Below are 22,085 nucleotides of genomic sequence, written 5' to 3'. Positions count from 1 at the left end.
AGTTGAAGCTAGACAAATTCAGACTGGAAATAAGCCATACATTTTTAACAGTGAGAGTAATTAGCCAGTGGAACAATTTATCAAAGGTTGTGGTGTTTTAAATCAAGATTGGGTGTTTTTTTAAAAGATATGCTCTAGGAATTCTTTCGGGGAAGTTCTGTGGTCTGTGTTTTGCAGGAGGTCACATTAGATGATCACAATGATACCCTCTAGCCTAACCCTAACCCTAAGGCTGCAAGTCTTTCATGGGGTCACGGAAGTCATGGATTTATGACTTTTGCAGCTGCAGCACTGGTGCAGCTGACCCCAGGGCCCAGGCAGCTGGTTCTGGCCGCTGCCCTGGAGCAGCAGTCTGGGAGCAGCAGTGGCGCCATGGGCAGTGGCAGATTAACAAATTTGTTGCCCCTAGGCCCTTAAAAAATTGCCCCCCCCCATTCCAGCTCACCTCTGCTCCCCCGTGGCAAGCCTGGGATGGACGGGAGAGAAGGGGAGTTGTGGCGCACTTGGGGGATGGCGGAGGTGGAGTGATGGTGAGCCGGGGCAGGGAGTGGTTCCCTGCCCCCCCCAAAGAGTTACTCCCTGCACCCACCGGCCCCAGGTCACCTCCGCTATCCCCCGAGCGCGCCACTACTCGCTTCTCCCTCCCTCCCAGCACTTTCGCGCAGCAAGCCTGGGAGGGATGGGGGAGAAGGAGAGTTGCGGCGCGCTCGGGAGATGGCAGCGGTGGAGTGGAGGTGAGTTGGGGTGGGGAGCGCTTCCCAGCCTCCCCCCCGCCAGGTTACTCCCTACGCCCACGGGCCCCAGCTCACCTCTGCTCCGTGTCCTCTGAGTGCCGCTACTCACTTCTCCCTCCCTCCCAGCGCTTTCGCGCGGCAAGCCTGGGAGGGAGGTGGAAGGAGGGAAGTGCGGCGCGCCTGGGAGAGGAGGCGGGCCGGGGATTTGGGGAAGAGGCGGAATCGGGGAGGGGGCATGAGCAAATTTGCCGCCTTAGGCCTAGGCCTTGATGGCCTAGGTGATAATACGCCACTGGCCATGGGCTGCCTTCCCACCTCAGCAGCAGTTGCAGCAGCACCCTGGGCCACCCTCCCCGCACTCCCCCAGCAGCAGCAGCAGTGGGACCCTGGGCCGCTCCCTGCCTGGAGCAGCAGCGGTGAGGCCTTGGGCCGTCCCTCCACCCAGGAGCAGCGACGGGGCCCCAGGCCGCCCCCCCCTCAGAAGCAGCAGCGGGGTCCCTGGCTGCCCCCTCCCAGGAGCAGCAGCAACCTCCAGAGCACACCACCTCCCCCCCCGCCCCAGAGCAGCAACATCCACTAGAGCACCCCTCTTTCCCCAGCATCTAAGATTTAGTTAGGGGTATTTTTAGTAAAAGTCATGGACAGGTCACTGGCCATGACTTTTTGTTTATTGCCTGTGACCTATCCATGACTTTTACTGAAAATACCCGTGACTAAATCATAGCCTTAATCATAACCTTTGTGACATATCTGAGGGCTAGTCTACACTTACCGTCCGGGTCGACGCGGTGAGTTCGACTTCTCGGAGTTCGAACTATCGCGTCTGATCTAGACGCGATAGTTCGAACTCCGGAAGCGCCGCGGTCGACTCCGGTACTCCACCACTGCAAAAGGCGGTGGCGGAGTCGACCTTGGAGCCGCGGACTTCGATCCCGCGGCGTCTGGACGGGTAAGTAGTTCGAACTAGGGTATTTCGAGTTCAGCTACGCTATTCACGTAGCTGAACTTGTGTACCCTAGTTCGACCCCCGCCCTTAGTGTAGACCTGCCCTGAGTTCCACCGCTTATTTGGGAGTTTGGAGACTGCCACCAAAGTTTTCTTTCTCTCAAATGTGTGTTTATCCCACTAGGACTGAAGAGCTCTTAGTTGGCCCAGGGAGATTATTCAGTTCAAGTCACTTGTGACTCATGCACAAAGTATACCGTTTAATCATCAGTTTTGACTTTTTGGACAATTAGCTCAATGAATTTTTTATTATAGCTTACTTTGCAAAGTAAATATGACTTTACTGAAAGATACTTGCAAAACCGTTTTTCACACTTCAGTTGGTCATTACTTTTGTGCAGGTTTCTTATTTTGGAAGAATACTCTATGCTTAGGGGCAGATAGGGCCAGATCGTGGTGCCCTGATGCAGCCTGATGAGTACTTTATCATGCATATGGCCCAGTGAAGTCAGTGGGACAGACTACTCATGAAAGCAGCTGTTCACCAATGCAGTGAGACTTTTGCACTCTAACCCATTGTTATTTGTTCTCACTCTCTCTTCTGTAAGAGTTAACACAATACATTTTCCCTTTCTTCTTAGGCAAGAAAGAAGAAATCTGGATTATAGATAACTTCATTATTAATGGAAACAACCTAAAGAATTCTGTTATACTTCTGGATACATTTGACTTTGGACCTAAAGAGGATAACTGGCTTTTCTACCCTGGTGGTAATATTGGGCTTTATTGTCCGTATTCATCAAAGGGAGCCCCGTACGTATTAAAAGAATCCACCTCTCAGCAATAAATTGGAAATAAATAGCCCTCAAATAAATTAGACCTAAAATACCTGTTTCCTTTTTGTGGTAGGGAGGAAGATTCTGCTATGGTGTTTGTTTCAAATGAAGTTGGAGAACATTCCATTACAACGAGGGAACTAAATGTGAATGAGAACACCATAATCCAATTTGAGGTACTTATCCCCACAATGTAACCTTTCTGTTTTCTTACATGAGGAGTTTTAATCTTTCTTGATCTCATTTTGGTATTTTGTTTCCTCTCTGGTGTTTGCCCAAATATAGAGATCTGTATAATTTCCCATAATTGTAAACTGTTGTATATGGTTTGACAGCTGCTAGCCATTCTTGTTGTGGATGTGGCTAGCAGGCTTTTATCAGATAGCTATGGAAAATTTCTCTCTCCAATTTTTCTCTGTTTTCTTGCAATTCTTTTAACTACTTCTACATATATATTTATACTAAATGGTATAAATCAGTAGTGGACAACCTATAGCCCACAGGCCGCGTGCGGCCCGTCAGGGTAATCTGTTGGCAGGCCAAAGGCAGTTTGTTTACATTGACCGTTTGCAGGCATGGCTGCCCGCAGCTCCCAGTGGCCGCGGTTTGCCGTTCCTGGCCAATGGGAGCTGCGGGAAGCTATATAATACAATATAATATGTATATAGCATTTAGCTAAGTCATAGCACATTCCATCATTAAACAACAAATCATTTTGGATTATAAACTGTTACTGAAATGATACCTAGAGTATTCTAAGAAAATTAAATTAAATTTGGTTGTGTACTAATGTACATTTCAATTTGTCATGCAAGCACTTAATAAAATATGGAACACAAATTGTTTTCTGTTTTAAGAAATAGGTTGAAAGCCTGTACAACAAAAAAATGAGTTCACAATAAGATACTGCATGTCTTCTGAGTGTTAACCTCAAAAGACCTACATGCATATTTTGGATCTGATATACGCATTGTATGAAAAAAGTTAAATGCCTTCAGCTAAGGTTTTTGAGGACATTAAAATGAAGCTTTTATACATAATGCAGTAAAGTTTCAGTCTGTGTCTCAAGAGTACAAGAACTCAATCTGGTCAAGCATTTCTCTTAATTTCCAGATGGGTGGATTCTCTAGTTATAATAGCTTGACAAGTCTCATGTGCACTGTGGAGCAATAAGGGAAGCTTTATCTTATATGGTGTGTTTTCAACATTTATACATAGTGCTGTATGTCACTGGCTTTCGGAAATAATTTGTTTTAAGTTAAGGATCAGTACATTAGAAATAAAACTACTATCCCTAAAAAGATAAATGGAAACAAAATATTTAAATGGTTTTCATCTGTGCTTTGTATTTTGTCTGTAACATGAGTTTTTACTTATGATATGGTAAATACAACACAATATATTTTACTCTTGAAGGCTTCCTCGTCCTACAAGTGTACTAACAACCCTGGTTCCATCCAGTCTATTATGTCTTTATAACTGTCACAATGGCATAAAAGATTTCAAACTGCAAGCATATTTTTGTACAAACACATGGGAGGCAGGAAATCAGATTATTTTACATTATGGGCATGCCAAAATATGTTTTAGGGTTTGTCTACACAGGGACACTTAGGAAGATTAATCTGAATTAAAATTCACTCCCAAAAAGTGAATTAAACGAAACCACATTAAAGCCACTTTAATTCTGAATGAGAGCATCCACGCAAGGGTTTAATGCAGTTAAACTAATCCACTTTAAAGTCACACCTTTAAGCCCTTAAGGTTTCAGATGTTTCACAAAACTATACATTACATTTTTTCAGGATATTAGTAGGACTGCTAATTATATAAAATTTCTACAGTTCACTATGTCAGCAGGATCTTACAAGAACAGCATGAGAGATTCTGGCACTGCCAGACTCAAATTACATCTCTGCTTTGGCCTCAAATCCAAACCCTACCCTATCCGTAGGTGTTTTGGACACTTCCTCCTAGGCCCCACTGTTTTATATAAGCAAAAAAGAGACTACTAACTCTGAACAAGAGACTAGAATGATATAGTAAATACCTTTAGGGATAATTCCTATAGTATAAATCTGTTCCGATAGTATAATTCCCTATGAGAGTAAAGAGAACCACAGTTAGGTTAAGGATCATTTAATCAACAATGAATGTTTGCATATTATGTTCATTTTATTATCATTTCTATTTTTTTTAAATTTGCATTTCTCTGCCGTCGTGTCTAGTGCATTTTCTAACTAAGTACTGCCAGAGATGTTGCAAATTACTACAGCCATACTGCTAGGAACAGCAGGTCTATTGTTTTTGCTTTTGCTTACTCAGAAACACGTTTTTGCCCTTGTAGAAATATTTAATGCATCTAATTAATTTTTTATTAGTAGTAGCAGTTGAATTTTTTTAAGATAGCCTGGACTGTGGCATGCCCTTCGATAGGTGGATGGTAGGGGAATGCACAAGAAACTTTCACCTTTTATACAACACCACACAAGGGCAACCTCTGCCTTGAGGAGTTGGGACCACACACACACACAAGCATACAGAGTATCAAGAGAAAGAGTGGGCTGCAATATCTTAGAACATTGTACAGCCTGTAAAGTGCCCCAGCATGCTGGGCTGCGTAAGGAGGGATTATATCTCCCTGAGATGCAATCCCTCCTTGAGCTCCCCCAGGGCAATGTAGCCCTGCACCACACAAAATGCGGGTCAGCAGCTAAATGCCACATTTTGGACCTGTGTAATCTTCGTGATTTTATTTTTCTACTCTAGATCAATATTGGCTGCACCACTGATAGCTCATCTGCAGACCCAGTGAAACTTGAATTCTCACGAGATCTAGGGGCAACCTGGCACCTGCTTCTTCCACTGTGCTACAGTAGTAGCAGCTATCTCAGCTCCTTATGCTCCACTGAGCATCATCCAAGCAGCACTTACTATGCTGGTACAGCTCAGGGCTGGAGAAGAGAGGTCATCCACTTTGGAAAACTGCACCTGTGTGGGTAAGTGTCTGGCTTCTACTTCTAGTAAGGTTTTTTTCTGTATTTGAATTTGCTTTATTGAAACAGTAACCATCTTATAGAGGAAATGGAGATGTTATGTCTCACCCTGAGTCACAGTTCTTTCCCTAGCTCACCCTTTTCTCCAAGTGTAAAGTAAAGTGTGCCAGCTCTTCATCTGGCACAGATTACTTCTGCCACTATGCTGGTTCTAGTTCTTGTGGTTGGTGCAAAGCTTCCATGATAGCTGCTGCCTGCCCTTCTCTGCCCACTTATGCAAGGTGGGGTGGGGGAAGTAGCACCCTTGTGAAGCCTCCTGTTACTCACTTCTGTGCCAAAAAAAATAAAAATTCTGCAAACAGTATTTTAAAATTCCGCAAAATTCTGCATATTTTATTTGTCAAAATAACTCAATATAATCATGCCAGTTTCAATTATTTTGGTAGTTTATTTCAAAATACCTGTCAGCAAGTATGTCTGTAACAATACAGACAACTCTGATATTCTGTGAAAAAGAAACAGCCTGATGCTGGGTCCCGGGCTTGTACAGAGTTTCCTGCAGTGCATGCTTCCTGCTTCCTTCAGGATGAGCTGGGAACCGCAGCTGCCTGGAATCCTCCAGCTCCCACTCCTCTTCCTTCCCCGCTCCCCGCCCCAGCAGTGTCCTGTATGTGTGAGCTGTAGAGATGGGCTCTGTTGGGTCCTGCGATCCCTAGTTGTGGACAGCAGCTCTGCAGCATCAATTCAGCAGGGGAAAATGAAATTCTGCTCAGAACATTAATACTGCACAAATTCTGCATTGTGCAGTGGTGCAGAATTCCCCCAGGAGCATCCTGTTCATGAACCATCAATCCACATAACTCGTGCTGGGGGTAGGGATCTTACTCTCTCAGTCACCCATCATCCAGATAAGTCCCATATTTTGTCTTGAATAATGGCTAATGCTTGGATACTTCACAGGAGTATGTAAATGCTCAATAATATAACTAACTGTACATTACTACACTCTTGAAGGAAGTGTCCCTTTGGTCCCAGACAGTTATCATTTTATGCCTTGAAGCATAAAGATTGATAGTCCCTGGAATTATGGCCCAGATACTGTGGTATACCTGCAGATACTTTTCTTATTAATCTACATGTCTGATTCTATTTTAAAGCTTACTAAGGTATTTGTGATTCACTTATATTGGGAACATTGCTACAGACAAAAGGAGTCTGCATAGTAAAGTCAGTGTTAAATGGCCTACATCTTTTTAGGTGCAGGGCTTTCTAAATGCTCCTACTGTGGATTTGTACGGCAAAGGGAGGTCTGCTGTAATTCACCTAGAGCATTCTTGCATAGAGCTTGAAATGAGCATTTCCTCAGAAGATACAGAGTATAGTGAAACTAAGCCTTACAATCAGTTAATCAAAGAACTTGTTGTAGTTCCTATTTCAGGACAAGTGAAATAGTCATAAATATCCAGCAAAGGAAGGTAATTTCTGTTCATAGGATTTTTATTACATATTATTTTAAATGTAAAACAGTATAGTCTCCTTTGTCAGAGAAACCTCCAACTATTATTCTCAATCCAGTTCACCAAAAGGAGAGCTTCTCAGTTCTGACCATGGATTAAATTGTGACCTGTATATGAATGAAAATAAACTGTATAACTGCAGGCTGGATTTCTGGATCTGCTGTGGGTAATGGCCATCCCATTAAACAAGTGACCTCATTGTGGCACTGGAATTAGGAGAGTTCTATCCTATTTAATATAATATAATATTATTGATTTTGAAAAACATTAATGTATAGTAATTAAACAAAATGTTTAATTTTTAGGCATGAGCATTCAGTTTTTATGACTAACACATGAAGCACAGAAAAGTCCTCAGCAGCTCATCTGTCCCAGATTTGCCTGACCCTTTCCCCAAGCTCTGATCCCTCCCTTCCAACCAGAGATCTGAACATACACATTCCCAGGTCATTTGCCCTCCCACAAACCTGCCAAATAGATCCCACCTGACCCCTTTCTTTCTGGGTCTCTCTTTCTCATTTTCCTGCCCTCCAGGATGATGGCCAGTCCAGGTTCCCCTCAGTTCCTTTCCCAAGCCAGTAGGCATGCACCTCACCTTGAATAGTTGGGTCATAAATCAGCAGCAAGAAAATGGGTTTCATGGGGAGTAGTGCATGTTGTGAATTTCTGTCACCAAGGAGGTGAGATGGGATTTGATCCAGGCAGAATCCCAACCTGCCAGCATCCAGATACCTTCCTAAAGTTCCGACTAGCTCCCCCAGACTGACCCACCTGTTTTACTCTAAAACAGACATTCTCTCATCTACCTGCACTTTCTAGAGGTTAAACCAATATTAAAGTAATTTGAAGACATTTTTAGTTTCTTACATTAGGCTCCCTCTGTCAGAAATTGATGTGCTTCCTCAGCAGATGGGCACCTCTAGCAGTAAACTAAGAATAGCCAGTTGCAGTTGCATACTCTGGGTGAAATCCAGGCCCCAGCAAAGTGAATGGCAAAACTCCCATTGACTTCATTGGGGCCAGAATTTCACCCTCTGTTTCAATCATGTGTCACATTTTATTGATAGTGAGAAGTATTCCTGGTCTTTTTGAATTTTCATGTTGGTGGGTTGAGCACAATGGATGGAATTTTCATTTTAAAAATTAGTCTCTAAAACACTCCCTTGACACTGTAGTTGTGTCTGAGAAGATAACTGAGGAGGCAATAAAGTCAATTCATTTTACTGACTACAGGAGGAATGATTATTGGCTCCCTTTCTATGAATCAGTTGTTGGTAATTTCACCATCAAGCAGCCATCTCTGATTCTCTGAATCACTCCCCAAAATTGCTATTCAATGGCAAATAAAAGCCAAAGTACCTGTGCACCAGACATGTGCTACTGTTTATGCAGCTGATTCAGCAGCTGAATTTAGAAATAGTTTAGAAGGGTATATATTAAAGAAAGTCCACAACATAGTTAAATGCTTCTTCTTTATCATACGTCTTCTGTTTTCTCTCTCCTTTTCAAGGTTTTCTCATTTTTGAGGGAAGGGGCAGGGAGTGATTTTAAATTATTCTCTGAAGAGCAGTTTTCTGCTTGTTTCATTTGTTACCCCTCCTTTCCCTTGGTCTGTTATTATTTATATGCAGCACAGATGCGCATAGCACTTAGAAGACAAATTAAAAATGACAGGTCCACACCCCCAAGGAGTTTACAATTTAAATTAACATCTTGCAACATGTTGGGGGGTTTTTTGGGTTTTTTCTGTTTGTTTTTTTTTAGGATTAAATAATATAAAGCCAAGTTGACTGTCTGTTGACATGTCATATCATTTCTTCTTTCCATCTAATTTAGGGCTCTTATCCCATAACTAGTCTCACTGAAATCAATGTGACTAATTGTGAAGTAAGATAGCGTCCAACACGAGCAAGGGTGGTACAATCTGGTCCTAAGTTTGTAAATTAAAGGCAAAGGAAAACCATCCAAGTCCAGCCCCTCACCCCCAAAAAATTGGTGGTCTGAGGGATGATTTAAGTCCATAACTAAGTTTTTAAAGTAATGTAACTGGTGGATCAAGCCCTTCTGTTTTCCTGTAAATACATCCGTGTTGAATGAGTAGCGGGATGTATTGGATATTGAAGGTAGTGACTATATCTTTCCATTTTTAGGACAAACTTAGTAAGAATATTAGTTCTAGCAAAAAGCACATTGTAATTTCATATGCAACTAATTATTGTTTGACCTGGACATACTATGTACCTGTTTCAGATCAGTAAGATTCAGATGGTACCAGGGATTTTATCCTGCTGGGTCCCAACCCGTGACTTGGGCCATTGATAATGTATACATTGGCCCACAATGTGAAGAGATGTGTAATGGGCATGGCAGCTGTATCAATGGAACTAAGTGTATCTGTGATCCAGGATATTCTGGGCCAACCTGTAAAATAAGCACCATGAATTCAGACTTTCTCAAGGACGATTTTGAAGGTATCTCTTTTTTATACGAACTCTTCATAATGATTTTTAGCTACCATCCTTCATAGAACCTATGGTTAAAGAGATCAGACTTCTTATGGCCAAATCCTGCTGACCTTCCTCATGCATGTTAGTTCCAATGACGTCAGTGTGACTGTTCACATGAGTGAAGTGATCAGGATTTGAGCCTTAAACAATATTTATGATCATTTGATGATTCCTACGGTATTTATCTAGACATCTTTTCCTATTTACTGACCTATGATGACAAAAGCATACATTCTGCCCCAGAACAGATGCATGATTCTATGATTCCAAAACTCTACTTCTAGAGAAGCACTTCATTTTATCATAGTAATGAGCACATGGAATTTCTGGCAAGGAATAGCTCTTAAGTTAAATCACTGAAAGTTGTGAATAAATGAATATTTTGTCTGGTTTTGAAGTAATTTTACTTTTAGTTCATCCTCTCAGATAAGTAGAATAATAGAGAATGGGATGAACAGTTTGCCTACTGGCAGAGGATTGTTCTGCCACACAGAGAATCTGGAGTAAAGTCCTAAGTATTTCAAAGTTCCTCAGCCTTTGAAAACCAGACCATACCTCTCAGCTTCCTGACACTGATAGGAGAGGCAAAAAACTTCCAAATGGGAAGCGCCAACCCCTGAAATGAGGGGCACAAAGCAACACTTTCAATACATTGGAACCCTCCATTGCTACCCATACAACTTCCATTTCCACCCATGTCACTGCACTGCCACCCAGTCTCCCTTTTATGCCAGCTTCCTCTGACACACAAATGGTGGTGAATTAGGGCTGCAGCTGAGCAAATACCGCAGACTAAGGAGCCATGGTGGATCGAGCAGCAGGAGAAAGAATTTCATGTCACATTCCTCAAAACCCCTCACTCCCCACAACAGAAAGTAAAGTATAAGCTACTCTGTAAACAAACATAACTGAAAGTACTAATTTTGGACAAAATAGTGTCTTAGAGTCAAATTCCTCCTATAATACTTGTAATTATTTATTTCAAACTGAACTAACTGCTAACTGCAACTTGGAGATAACACTGAGCTGTTTCCTTACATAGTTGGGTATTTTTATGTAATCCAAATAAAAGCATAGGAAAGCAAGCAGAATCTCCTTTGAACGAACGGAGATGAAAACCTTAAGTTTCAGAGTTACGTTTTTATATTTTAGTAAGTTTTGTTCCGTAGCAGTTTTCCAGGAAACATATTAGGGGTCAAAAAGTTCTGGTACAAATATTTGTTCACTCTGAACATAATGATTTATATAGCTTACTTCTTTTGGAAATAATACTGTTGTACCAGGAGTGCTTCAGGGTAAATCCTAAAAATATATGTACTGTGCCCTCAGGTCAGCTAGAGTCTGATAGATTCTTGATGGTGAGTGGTGGAAAACCATCTAGGAAATGTGGTATCCTGTCCGGAGGAAACAACCTCTTTTTTAATGAAGAAGGCTTGCGTATGCTGATGACTCGAGATCTGGATTTGTCACAGGCGAGGTAATACAATTTTAAAACACTTTCAAGATTCCATTGAGAGAATAGCTAAACTATTCTTTATATTATACTTCTGTGGTGAAAGCAAATTTGTATAACTATGTCAGGGCATATCCTGCAATCCTTACTCAGGCAAAACTCCTATTTAAGTCAATGGGAATTCCCATTTAAGTCAGGGGTCATTTTCCAAGAGTGAGGACAGCAGCATCTGAAACAACATCGTGTGTAGTTTATTCATGTGAACAATAATATGTTCATTTCTCATATGCATAACGTGAAATTTGTTGTATATCAGACACTCTGCTTCTCTTACAGTTTTGTTGCACCATGAATCATTGTTGAAGTAGGAGTATCTGTTGCCATTATAGCCATTGTATTCATCATCATATAATTCCTTAATTTTCTGAAGCTTAATTTCTTCTTATGGCACACATTTGTTTCCAATAATTCACTGACAAATTCCAGTCAAGCTTATCACCAGCTACACTGATCACAGTTATATTAAAAAAAATTAATGTATTTAGAGAATATCTCTTGTCATTATGGCCTGCAGAGAACATATCTGATAGCAGGACATGTCTAAAATATTAAGCAAGTGGGGAAAAAAACGTTAAACCAATGCAAAATGAAGCTGTGTCCTAATTGTTTGCAAACCATTGAACAGTCATTGTCTTTTGACTTATTCATTATCTTAGCCTATTATCCTTAATACTATTTTACCTCTGAAATGTTGTATTTTTGCACAGATTTGTTCACTGACTCTTAGTAAACAAAAAACTCCTAATGCAAGACTTATTTAACACTACATAAAGCATGTTTTAACATGCATGTTAGCTCTTTTTGGCTTGTAGTCCTCATTAACATAAAGGCTTAAAATGATGATTTCATTGCCCATCTTCTTAGTCTACAGTAATGCTTAATTTATACATTTTTCAGAGAAACAACCCATTTCTGTAGATGAACCATCACTAAAGTGTCATCACATTTATATTTATATTCCAAGGTTCCTCAAAGCAAGACAAATGGGGTTTTACAGCTTGGTAGCCGAAGACATCAGTACTTTTTCAGTAATTTGATTTTGTAGGTTGTTCTAAAATTAACAACACTATTTCACAAAAGATACAAGAGTCCTTGTATGATGCTCCATTAGACTAATCCACAATGTGTTTTCCTTCTCTCTTGTGTTCAAAGCATTGTCATTTATCTCTTCTCTGTGGTAAGCTGTAGCAGGATTTGCATACATTGACCTCAAGGTGTTCTATGTAAAATCCCAATTTTCTCAAAGACTGAAGATAAATGAATGCCATGCTAACAAAAATGGAAAGAAAAAACAGGACCTCATATTTAATTCCTTGTGTCTGCAGTTGGAAAAGTCAGCAAATAACTATCTTTTCTTCTCTTCTGTGGATAAAACAACAGTATAGACTGCAAAGTCATTTTGGATGACTATTCTCTAGCATTCCACTATTATTGTAGTTAATTAATTTCCAGGTTAGCTTCATAGGCCTCCTGCTAAACTCTGGACCAAATTCATCCCTGATATAACTGAGCCAAGTCCCATTGAAGTCATTAGGTTCTGTGTCCACTTAAGTCAGGCATTAATTTTGCCCTCTGAGATTGGGAATCTCCAATAGAGCTTATAAAAGGAATAACGAGTGTAAATGTAGGAGCAGTGGGGTCAGTAACCATGCTAAAAGTCATGTACTTTCTCATGAGAGATTCTCTGAAAAAAATAGACTGGTAATTCTGGCTGTGCTAGCCTACGATACACAGCAGTTAGGAACTGTAGAAATTGCCATACCAGATCAAATCAACAATCCATGTAGCTCAGTATCCTATCTCCAGAAGTTAAATTCCATATGCTAAAAAAGTTCATGTGCATATATCTCATTTTACGTGGGTACCAAAAAACCTGAAACTCTACTAAACAAAACAGTAAGAGATGGAGCATGATGGTGTGGATTAATTAATATAAAATATTATAGGATCATAACTGAATCAGTCCTCAACAATTCTTTGTGTACTACATGGAGTTGATGTACCTGTTCAAACATCGCTGTGGTACCTCAAAAGGAAGGATTCCCTAACTTCATACAAATTTCATACAGGCCATTAGAAGGTGCTTGAAATACTGTGCCCATTGAGGTCAATGGGAGTTTTGCTTTTGACTTCAAAGGGACAAGGATTTCCCCCAGTATATTTAAAGCAGTGTGACTTTTAGACTAAATTTTCATATCTGACTAAATGGACAAAAACATCCCTTTTTTCATCAGCTCGGAAGTTATACATTCTTTGTTTTCATTGCCAGTTTTTCTCTCTTTTTGTCAAAGTAACAAGACTTGGTGAATTTTTGCCCTAGAGCAAATGCATAAAAAAAAATCATGCTCTCTCCCTAGGGCCATGGGTTGCTATTTTGACCATTAAACTCCATGCCAACAGGCTGAAAGGGTAAAATTTCACTCCGGGTCAAATTTGCTGATATTTGCAAAAATATCAGTTTTGCACAGAAATGTTTGAAGGATACATAAATAGCTTTGTTTAACTCCATATTCCTAGCACCTCTCCACACACAAATCAAACGTATCACCACCACTACTGTCTGCTTTAGTCTCTATGACCTGTGGAGAGGGAGACACTAGATCTCTCCTAAAGTGGAGTCTTCCTTCTACCAAGAATACTAGAAAAGAAACAAAAAATGTGACCATTTGCTTTATGGAGGAGCTGGCAGATATTTTTGTATGTACAGACACTGTCTCCGTAATTAGAATATTTGTTAAATATTATCCCCTGCAATAAAAACCAAAACTGATTGGACGAGTGCTGAGTTCCCTCTAGTCCTTAACTGATTATACAGAGTTTTTTGTGAAGAAATGTTTTACAGTAATTGTTACCGATGTTAGATTTGTGCAGTTCTTCATGAGACTGGGATGCGGTAAGGGGGTTCCAGACCCCAGAAGCCAACCTGTGCTTTTGCAGTATTCACTCAATGGGGGCCTCACATGGAGCCTGCTGCAGGAATTCCTCTTCAGCAATTCAAGCAATGTAGGCCGATATATTGCTCTGGAAATTCCCTTGAAGGCCCGTTCCAGCTCCACTCGTCTCCGCTGGTGGCAACCATCTGAGAATGGGCATTTTTACAGCCCATGGGTAATTGATCAGGTAATTAATCTTTTGTGCTTTACAGTATTACCTCACATTGCCATCAATCTTAATATTTCCACTGTGTTTTATATCTGTTCCTTTACCAGCTGTACCTAGAAAATCTTTAGGATGATATTTCCGAAAGACAGAAATACAGCAAAATTGTTGATCAAACTTAATATGTAAGAGCTCTTTTGTTTCTAATATGCAGCTCTTGTGTTGGCTGAGGATATCCATATCAGAGTTAGATAGGGCTTTGACATATGGATAATGTCAATTTGTAAAAAAAAACAGGTGAAGATTAGAGATGGGCTTAATGTGGAAAATACATATCTGGATCTAACCTGGGAAACTCAGAAAATCAAGAGATGCAGGTATGAAGTTTGGTTTGGCACATAAAGAGATGAGCTACTTGCAAAACTTAGATCTGGATCCGTCTTCCAATTTTGAGCATATTGAAAGTTTGGGAGTATTCAGGATTGGGGTTTCCCTCTATACATTATTCTACGCTAGTTATCAAAAATATTCTTTACATGAACATTGGTATAAATCTGGAGTAACTCTCCTAAAGTCACTGGTGTCACAGTCATGTAAAACAAGTGTAAGTGGAGGAGACTCCGGCTCTATGTCTAACAGTGATGTTATTGCATTGTTTGGGGCCAATATTGTAAAATATTTGTGTACATTTTTTATAATTGTTAGCTCAGGCCATCTCTGAAATTCCCAGATACTGAATTTTCAGCCTTGTCAAATATCAATATTGCAAAACTTCTTTCCTTTCCTTCGTTTAAAGGAGAGAACAACTATTAATTCCTAGGTCCTCACAATTATTTAACCATTGTCAGAACACACAATTTTGAACTGAATTCAGAAAAAAAGATAAATAATGAATTTCATGCTGACTGGAAACCAACGGTGAAATCCTGACCCTACTGAAATCAATGACAAAATTCCCAATGACTTCAGCAGAGTCAGAATTCCAATCAAAATGCATAAAGTTGTACTGCACTTAAACAGTCAACAAGAAAATGATTGCTGTGGACATGACCCTGCAGATACTTATGCATGTGAGTAATTTTACTTCATGAGTCAGTAGTTCAGTGGACTATTCATGTGAATATAGTTACCCATGTGTGCAAGTGTTTACAAGATCAAGCCCTATGTCTGCATTTATTTTTTTCCTCTCCTCCTTTTGCATGGGTACTTTTCCAACATGGACTCCTTTGAGTTACTCCCTTTTCTCATAACCTGTCTGTACAATGTAAATTTTGATCCCTTTTTGGAAAATTCAGGTAAAATCAAGCACTGGGGAATATGGAATAATCCTATACTAGCAGAGCATGGACTAGACTATCAAGATAGTTAAATCCAAAGCAGACTGCGAAGAGGTACAAAGGGATCTCACAAAACTAGGTGACTGGGCAACAAAATGGCAGATGAAATTCAGAGTTGACCAATGCAAAGTAATGTACATTGGAAAACATAATCCCAGCTATACATACAAAATGATGGGTTCTAAATCAGCTGTTACCACTCAAGAAAGAGATCTTGGAGTCATTGTGGATAGTTCTCTGAAAACATCTGCTAAATGTGCTGCAGCAAAGTTAGGAACCATTAGGAAACAGATAGATAATAAGACAGAAAATATCATAATGCCACTATACAAATCCATGGTAGACCCATATCTTGAATACTGCGTGCAGTTCTGGTTGCACCATCTCTAAAAAAATATATTAGAATTTGAAAAGGTACAAAGAAGGACAAAAAAAATGATTAAAGGTATGGAACAGCTTCCATGCAAGGTGAGATTAAAAAGACTGGGACTTTTCAGCTTGGATGAGAGATGATAGAGATCTATAAAATCATAACTGGTGTGGAGAAAGTAAATAAGGAAGTGTTATTTACTCCTTCCCATAACACAAGAACCAGGGGTCACCCATGGAAATTAATAGGGAGCAGGTCTAAAACAAACAAAAGGAAATACTTCTTCACACAACATACAGTCAACCTGTGGAACGCTTTGCCATGGGATGTTGTGAAAGCCAAAACTATAACTGGGGTCAAAAAAGAATTAGATAATTTCCTGGAAGATACGTCTATTAATGGCTATTAGCCAGAGGGTCAGGGATGCAACCCTATTCTCTAGGTCAGAGGTTCTCAACCTTTTTCTTTCTGAGGGCCCCCAACATGCTTGGGTCCCCATACCAAAGCTACATTGCTCAGGCTTTGGCTTCAGCCCCAGGTGGCGGGGCTCAGGGCCCTGGACTTCAGCCCCATGCAGTGGGGCTTCTGCTTTCTAACCTGGGCCCCAGCAAGTCTAATGCTGCCCCTGCTTGGTGGCCCCCCTGAAGCCTACCCACAGTCCCCAAGGGGGCCCCGGACCCTTCATTGAGATCCACTGACCTAGGTGTCCCTAGCCTCTGATTGGCAGAATCTGAAAGTGGATGACAGGGATGGTTCACTCAATGATTGTCTGTTCTGTTCACTCTCTCTGAAGCATCTGACATTGTCCACTATCAGAAGACAGGATACTGAGCTAGATGGACGTTTGGTCTGACCCAGTATGGCTGTTCTTATGTTCCAGCTCTAGGATTCTATGAAATTCCTATGAGTCTGTAAAAACTTCTGAACTTTATATTTTCTTTACATAAAGTAAACAAACCCCTATTTTCATGTTTCAGATTCTTATTGGTGGAAATATTTCTGGTAACACTGTAATAGAAGATGATTTTACCACACTGGATAGCAGGAAGTGGCTTCTCCATCCAGGTGGAACAAAGATGCCAGTCTGTGGTTCTACTGGGAATGCACTGGTTTTCATCGAGAAAGCTAGCACCCGTTATGTTGTAACCACTGATATTGTGGTTAATGAGGACTCTTTCATACAAATAGACTTTGCAGCATCCTGCTCTGTCACTGACTCCTGTTATGGTGAGGTCTTCTTCATAAATCATATACTTTCTGTTTTCCTTTTATATAGGAAAGTATTGCTACTTATTTTCTGTTTCAGCTGTCTACTATACTAAAGTACAGAAACAAAACAGGGAAAATAGTTTTCTGTAAGGAAATTGCAATTTTAGCATTTATTGTTGGTGTCTGGAGGCTGAGACAACCCAAAAGGTTTGGAATGTGCATGATTGTATGCACTGAGTTTTTTCCTTGTGTGCTTTACAAGCATTTAAGATGTAGTTTATAAGAATTCAAGTTTCAGTTTAATTCATTTAGACAGGTTAATAAATCCCAAATGTAGGTGCAGTCTAATAGTTCAGCACATCCATTCCTTGTGGTTACATCGCTCTCAACTCTAGATAATACATGTCTAATGCCAAGTAGCTTGATGTTTCCAGCATAATTTTCTTGTTTCATAGCTTCACATCCTCCACAATTGCACAATAGACAATGCTTAAAAATGATGTGCTTAGTGCAAATGCAGAGAACAACGTCATAATTCTGATCTCACTTGCACCAATGTAAATCAGGAATACAGTGATATAAACCTGATGCAAATTAGATCATAATCAGGCACAAAGGGTTTTTTATTATCATCATTTACATGAAATCCTGAACATGTTTTAGAGGTTTCATACCTGTATAATTCCATGCAGTGAATGAGGTATGGCTCCTATGGAAAAAATAGCGTAACTACATAATTAAAACCTGTGTCATAATGCGTATGCACAACAAAGAATTAAATACTGGCATTTCATAACTTTTGTGTGTTTGACTTTGCAACCTACATAACATTCTTTTAATTTCATTTTTTTAATGTAATATATATAATTTCATTGAGCTTCTGGCAATTCCTTTGGGATTGTGCATAAAAATGGAAATTGGGTTTCCAGTAAATCCCTAAAGTAGATTAGCTGATTTTGTTATTCTGAAACTTATGGAAGTAATCAAGATATCCAAACCTGGAAATTAGCTACTGCCCCATGCATAATAATTTTGTTCCATGTGGTGTTAAAGCCACTACAGCATCCCTTAGGTCATCCCCATTAAGAGTAAGAGTGTTTTGACAGATTAGTTATTTCTTGCCAGGTAATAATTTCCTTTGTTTTATTGTTTTGCCCGTAACATTATTTAATTGAATATCCAGTTAGGCAGGACACTAGCTAATTATGTGCTTCTAGTCCTGATAGAGGAAGGACTTCATTTTGATGAAAAATTAATGTTAAAAACTACTTGTGGCAACTTATCCTTTTATTTATATAATGCTCAGTTCTGAGCTCAGACATTGAGTGGGACTGATTGTGTGATTGAGGGTTATTCAGGATTATTAAGAGTAGCAGAATCAAAAAAGATAAGCAAAATTATCACTAATGTAACTGTAACCACCAATCACTCAGTGTTCCATACAGCCAGAATGCCTGGCAGCTGGAACATTTATTTAAAGTCTATGGTCTGTGCTTATTGTTACTTAAACTTTTTTGCAGCCAGTATGAGGAAATAAATTGAAGTTTTTATCCAGTTTGATTACCCATTATTTTTATTATGAAAGTTTATAAGCAATAAGCTTAAAATAAGTTTAATTGCTGATTTTTGCTGTATTTGAATGTATTTGTCGATTTGATATGGCTAGATAATGAAATATATAACTGAAAACAACATCACTAGGTGAAAAACTCAGTTGAAAAGAGTTTCATGTAAGATATTCTAATGAAGTGACTAGTGTAGAGATGCTCTTTTGCCTTCTACTGGGTAGAATCAGAACTGCTCAACTGTGTGTCATAGGTCCTGTAATGCTACCAGCTAATAGAGGTTCCTCTTTAGCTCAAGAGCAAGCCTGTGTTTTTGGTGTCAGAGAATCTGGAAACGTCCCCTGTTGCAACTGTAAACTTCTGAGTTGTCAAGATAAATATAGGGACAACAATGAAGTCTTCTGTTGTCACCAGTTTGGTACAACATATTCACTTAAGCATACAAGTTTCTGTATTAACTAATTTATTATCTTTCAATTTTTAGCTATTGAGCTGGAATATTCAGTGAATCTCGGATTGACATGGCACCCAATACTGCAAGACTGCCTGCCTAGTAACGTAGAATGCAACAAGTACCATCTCCAAAGGATTCTGGTATCAGACACATTCAACAAATGGACCAGGATTACTTTGCCCCTGCCTCATTATACTAGGTAGCTACATACTGAATAGAGAAAATCTTAGTGCACAAATATCTGACAAGACCTAATGTAATACAATCTTGAACTAAAATGTATTGCCGTTTTTGAGCTGATTGTGTGTATAGTAGTTATACAGATGAGCAAATGAAAATGCCATTATGCTCTGAGTAAGAAGTAGAGAATTACTAAGTGCATTTACCAGTTATTTAGAAATGAGGAGGTTAGGTTTCCTGCTTAGCATATTTTAAATAGCCAGGATTGATGGGAGCAGACAAAAGACAATTGACTCTCACACATCTCTCCTCTCTGCGGTATCCATCCATTTGTCCCTGTAGTGCGAGCATGGCAGAGGTCCAATTTGAGAAAGAGAGAGCAATACGCAGATATGCAGCAATAGGCAGAATCACTCTGTCCTTTGCCCCTCATGGGAACATGCCCTTGGTGACATCCCTTTGGTGTGTATTGCACTACTCTTCCCGTCCCCCACCCCAATCCCCTGCAGGCCCAGACACTTCCACTGCTCAGTGTTGAGGGTGAGGTGGAGCCCTGGCCCTGACTTCTCCCCATCCTCTCTGGGGTGTCTTGTGCCCCAAAAGGTGCTAGACTGAAGTAATTCCTATGCTCTGGAAAGCACAGCAAATTCCTATCCCCAGCAAGAGGGGAGGAGGCTACTTTAGCCCCTTAGTGCACCCAGCGGACAGCTAGGCATAATGTGGTCTTTAGTAGATGAAATATATCTATGATTTAAGAAGCGCCTCTCTCAGTTTGGACTTTGATGAGAATTGCAATGTTATGGTTACCGTCACTACATTCCATAGCTCTATGCTACCAGCAGTGGTTTTGGAGGAGGTTGGTTAATTCTATTGTCTAAATCCCCACCTGCTTCCTGTACTTGCTGTTATTGGCTGCAAATTTATATTTTTAAGTAATATTTTGATGCTTCTTGTTTTTCTGTTGTACTTGTCACATATGATTCTGCTTTCACATATTATTCATTGTTTTCAAAAAGTCCCATTATCACCTTTACTTCCTTTTAGTACATTCTTTAAAAAAAAAAACACTTGTTTTCACTTTTGGGTTGAATTTCGTGTGTGAAAGAAGATGTTCTGTGCTGACAATGCTAGAGACTGAAGTTCTCTATCTGTTCACAGAAAAGGTACAGCAGGGCAGTGTCAGAATAAGTTTCCCCATAATGCCCTGCCAACATACCTCAACTTAGACGTGAAAGGCCCAGCTAGGGGCAAGAGAGTAGTTTAGACTCTGATTTTATTTCATTTTTACTGTGTCTGATAAGATTGCTGTGAAGATTGCCATAGTGCCAGGTGTGGTTTCTGTCACATGGACCTCTGTTTACTAGCAATTACATCACTTTCTATTACCCTAACCTGGATTAGAACTAGCAAACTACTGAAAAACTCCACGTCCTATTATTAACCAACTGAGGCATCCAGTCTCTTTAAGTATATTCATAAGGCAGTATTATTTGTATATCTCACTGTCTGTTGGCCTCATCTAGTCTGGCAAACCTTTTCTATTGCTTTACATATATATTTTGCGTAATCAATTGGCAACATTGTTAAATGTTTAAAGTTCACACTTTTTTTTTTTTTTGAGAAAGGGGTTCTCTGGGGTTGAATCAAGATAATGGGTTCCATGAACATTCCAACCCAATTTAATCTGGATCTGAAAAGAACCTCCAAGAACCCTAGGATTAAGTCAGACTCTCTTTGACTGACCCCACAGCTACCATTGCTCCGCTTAGACCAATAGCTTTGCCTCTTGCCGTATGCTACAGTAGGAGACCTCCCACCACAATCACATACCACAAAGTTATCTTTATTATTTAAGACAAGGGTTGGGTGAGAGAAGGGTTAATACAGCCCTAGGATCCCAGCAGGAAGGGGGTCTGGGATTTAGAATAGGAACTATTACCGCTAGGAGGGTGAGGCATCTCATTTACAAGGCACTCTGTTCTTTGCGCTGCTTTGCTCCTCCCAGTGGTTTAATAGCTCATTTTTGTGGGCATTTTATGTAACTTGCCAGTCAGTCTATCCAATAATTTGGCCTAGAGCACAGTATTCATATGTGGCCTTCTGGGATTTATGTACTCCAGAGTGCTACGTAACTTGTGGCCTAGATGAGACTGTGAATAGTTATTTCTTATGTCTCAGATTTGATTTTAAAATGTAAATCAGAATATAAAGGTTCTCCCAGGAGAACCATTCATTTGCTAGATTCCATAAAAAGTCATAGAAGTCACCAAACCTGAGACTCAGGGTTTGTGTTTTTTTTCACAAGATCTTCTTCATGATTAAAAAAAAGAAGAAGAAACTCAAACATTCTACATGGGTGAGCTAATCTGTGAGGTTTCTCTGAGAAAGCCCATGTTGGGTCTAAATTAGAGATCATCGCAGTAGTTAAAGCCTCTGAATGTTATGAGTTTACTCATGAGAGAGTAACTATTGTTTTGGATTATCTAATTCCTTTCCAGTCCCACCACATATATTACAACAAGCTATTAAATAACTAATATAAAGAAGTTTAAAATAGTAGAGATTCAGAAAAATAAAACATTTCCTTGCATGTGTAAACAATGCATTTCTTCATAGATAAGGGATTATACCTAAAAATGGAAGAGTAGGGAAATAAAACAGCCTTTATCTTAGATTTAATGAATATCAGACAGAACTGTAGATTGGAAACAGAATAGACTTAATTTTCTGGAATTGTGGATGATTTCAAGAGTATATTGATTATGATTCATGAGACCTTGATAACGCCACATTGAGCTCATCCTCTACAATCTCCAGACTGAT

At 39.9% G+C, this 22,085-nt stretch overlaps 1 protein-coding gene across 1 annotated transcript in view; it reads left to right on the top strand.

Annotated features, from left to right (window-relative positions):
* Nucleotides 1-22,085, top strand: part of RELN (reelin) — a 473,567-nt gene that overhangs the window by 407,657 nt on the left and 43,825 nt on the right. Inside the window, exons 39-46 of the mRNA XM_045031243.1 lie at nt 2,321-2,492; nt 2,589-2,691; nt 5,285-5,514; nt 9,279-9,499; nt 10,865-11,012; nt 13,910-14,168; nt 16,832-17,081; nt 19,113-19,281. Of these exons, the coding sequence (XP_044887178.1) occupies nt 2,321-2,492; nt 2,589-2,691; nt 5,285-5,514; nt 9,279-9,499; nt 10,865-11,012; nt 13,910-14,168; nt 16,832-17,081; nt 19,113-19,281 (1,552 nt within the window). The remainder of the gene's footprint in view (nt 1-2,320; nt 2,493-2,588; nt 2,692-5,284; nt 5,515-9,278; nt 9,500-10,864; nt 11,013-13,909; nt 14,169-16,831; nt 17,082-19,112; nt 19,282-22,085) is intronic.

Source organism: Mauremys mutica, chromosome 1, assembly GCF_020497125.1.
Source record: "Mauremys mutica isolate MM-2020 ecotype Southern chromosome 1, ASM2049712v1, whole genome shotgun sequence".
Classification (NCBI taxonomy): Eukaryota; Metazoa; Chordata; order Testudines; family Geoemydidae; genus Mauremys; species Mauremys mutica.
This window is presented reverse-complemented; position numbering and strand designations above follow the sequence as displayed.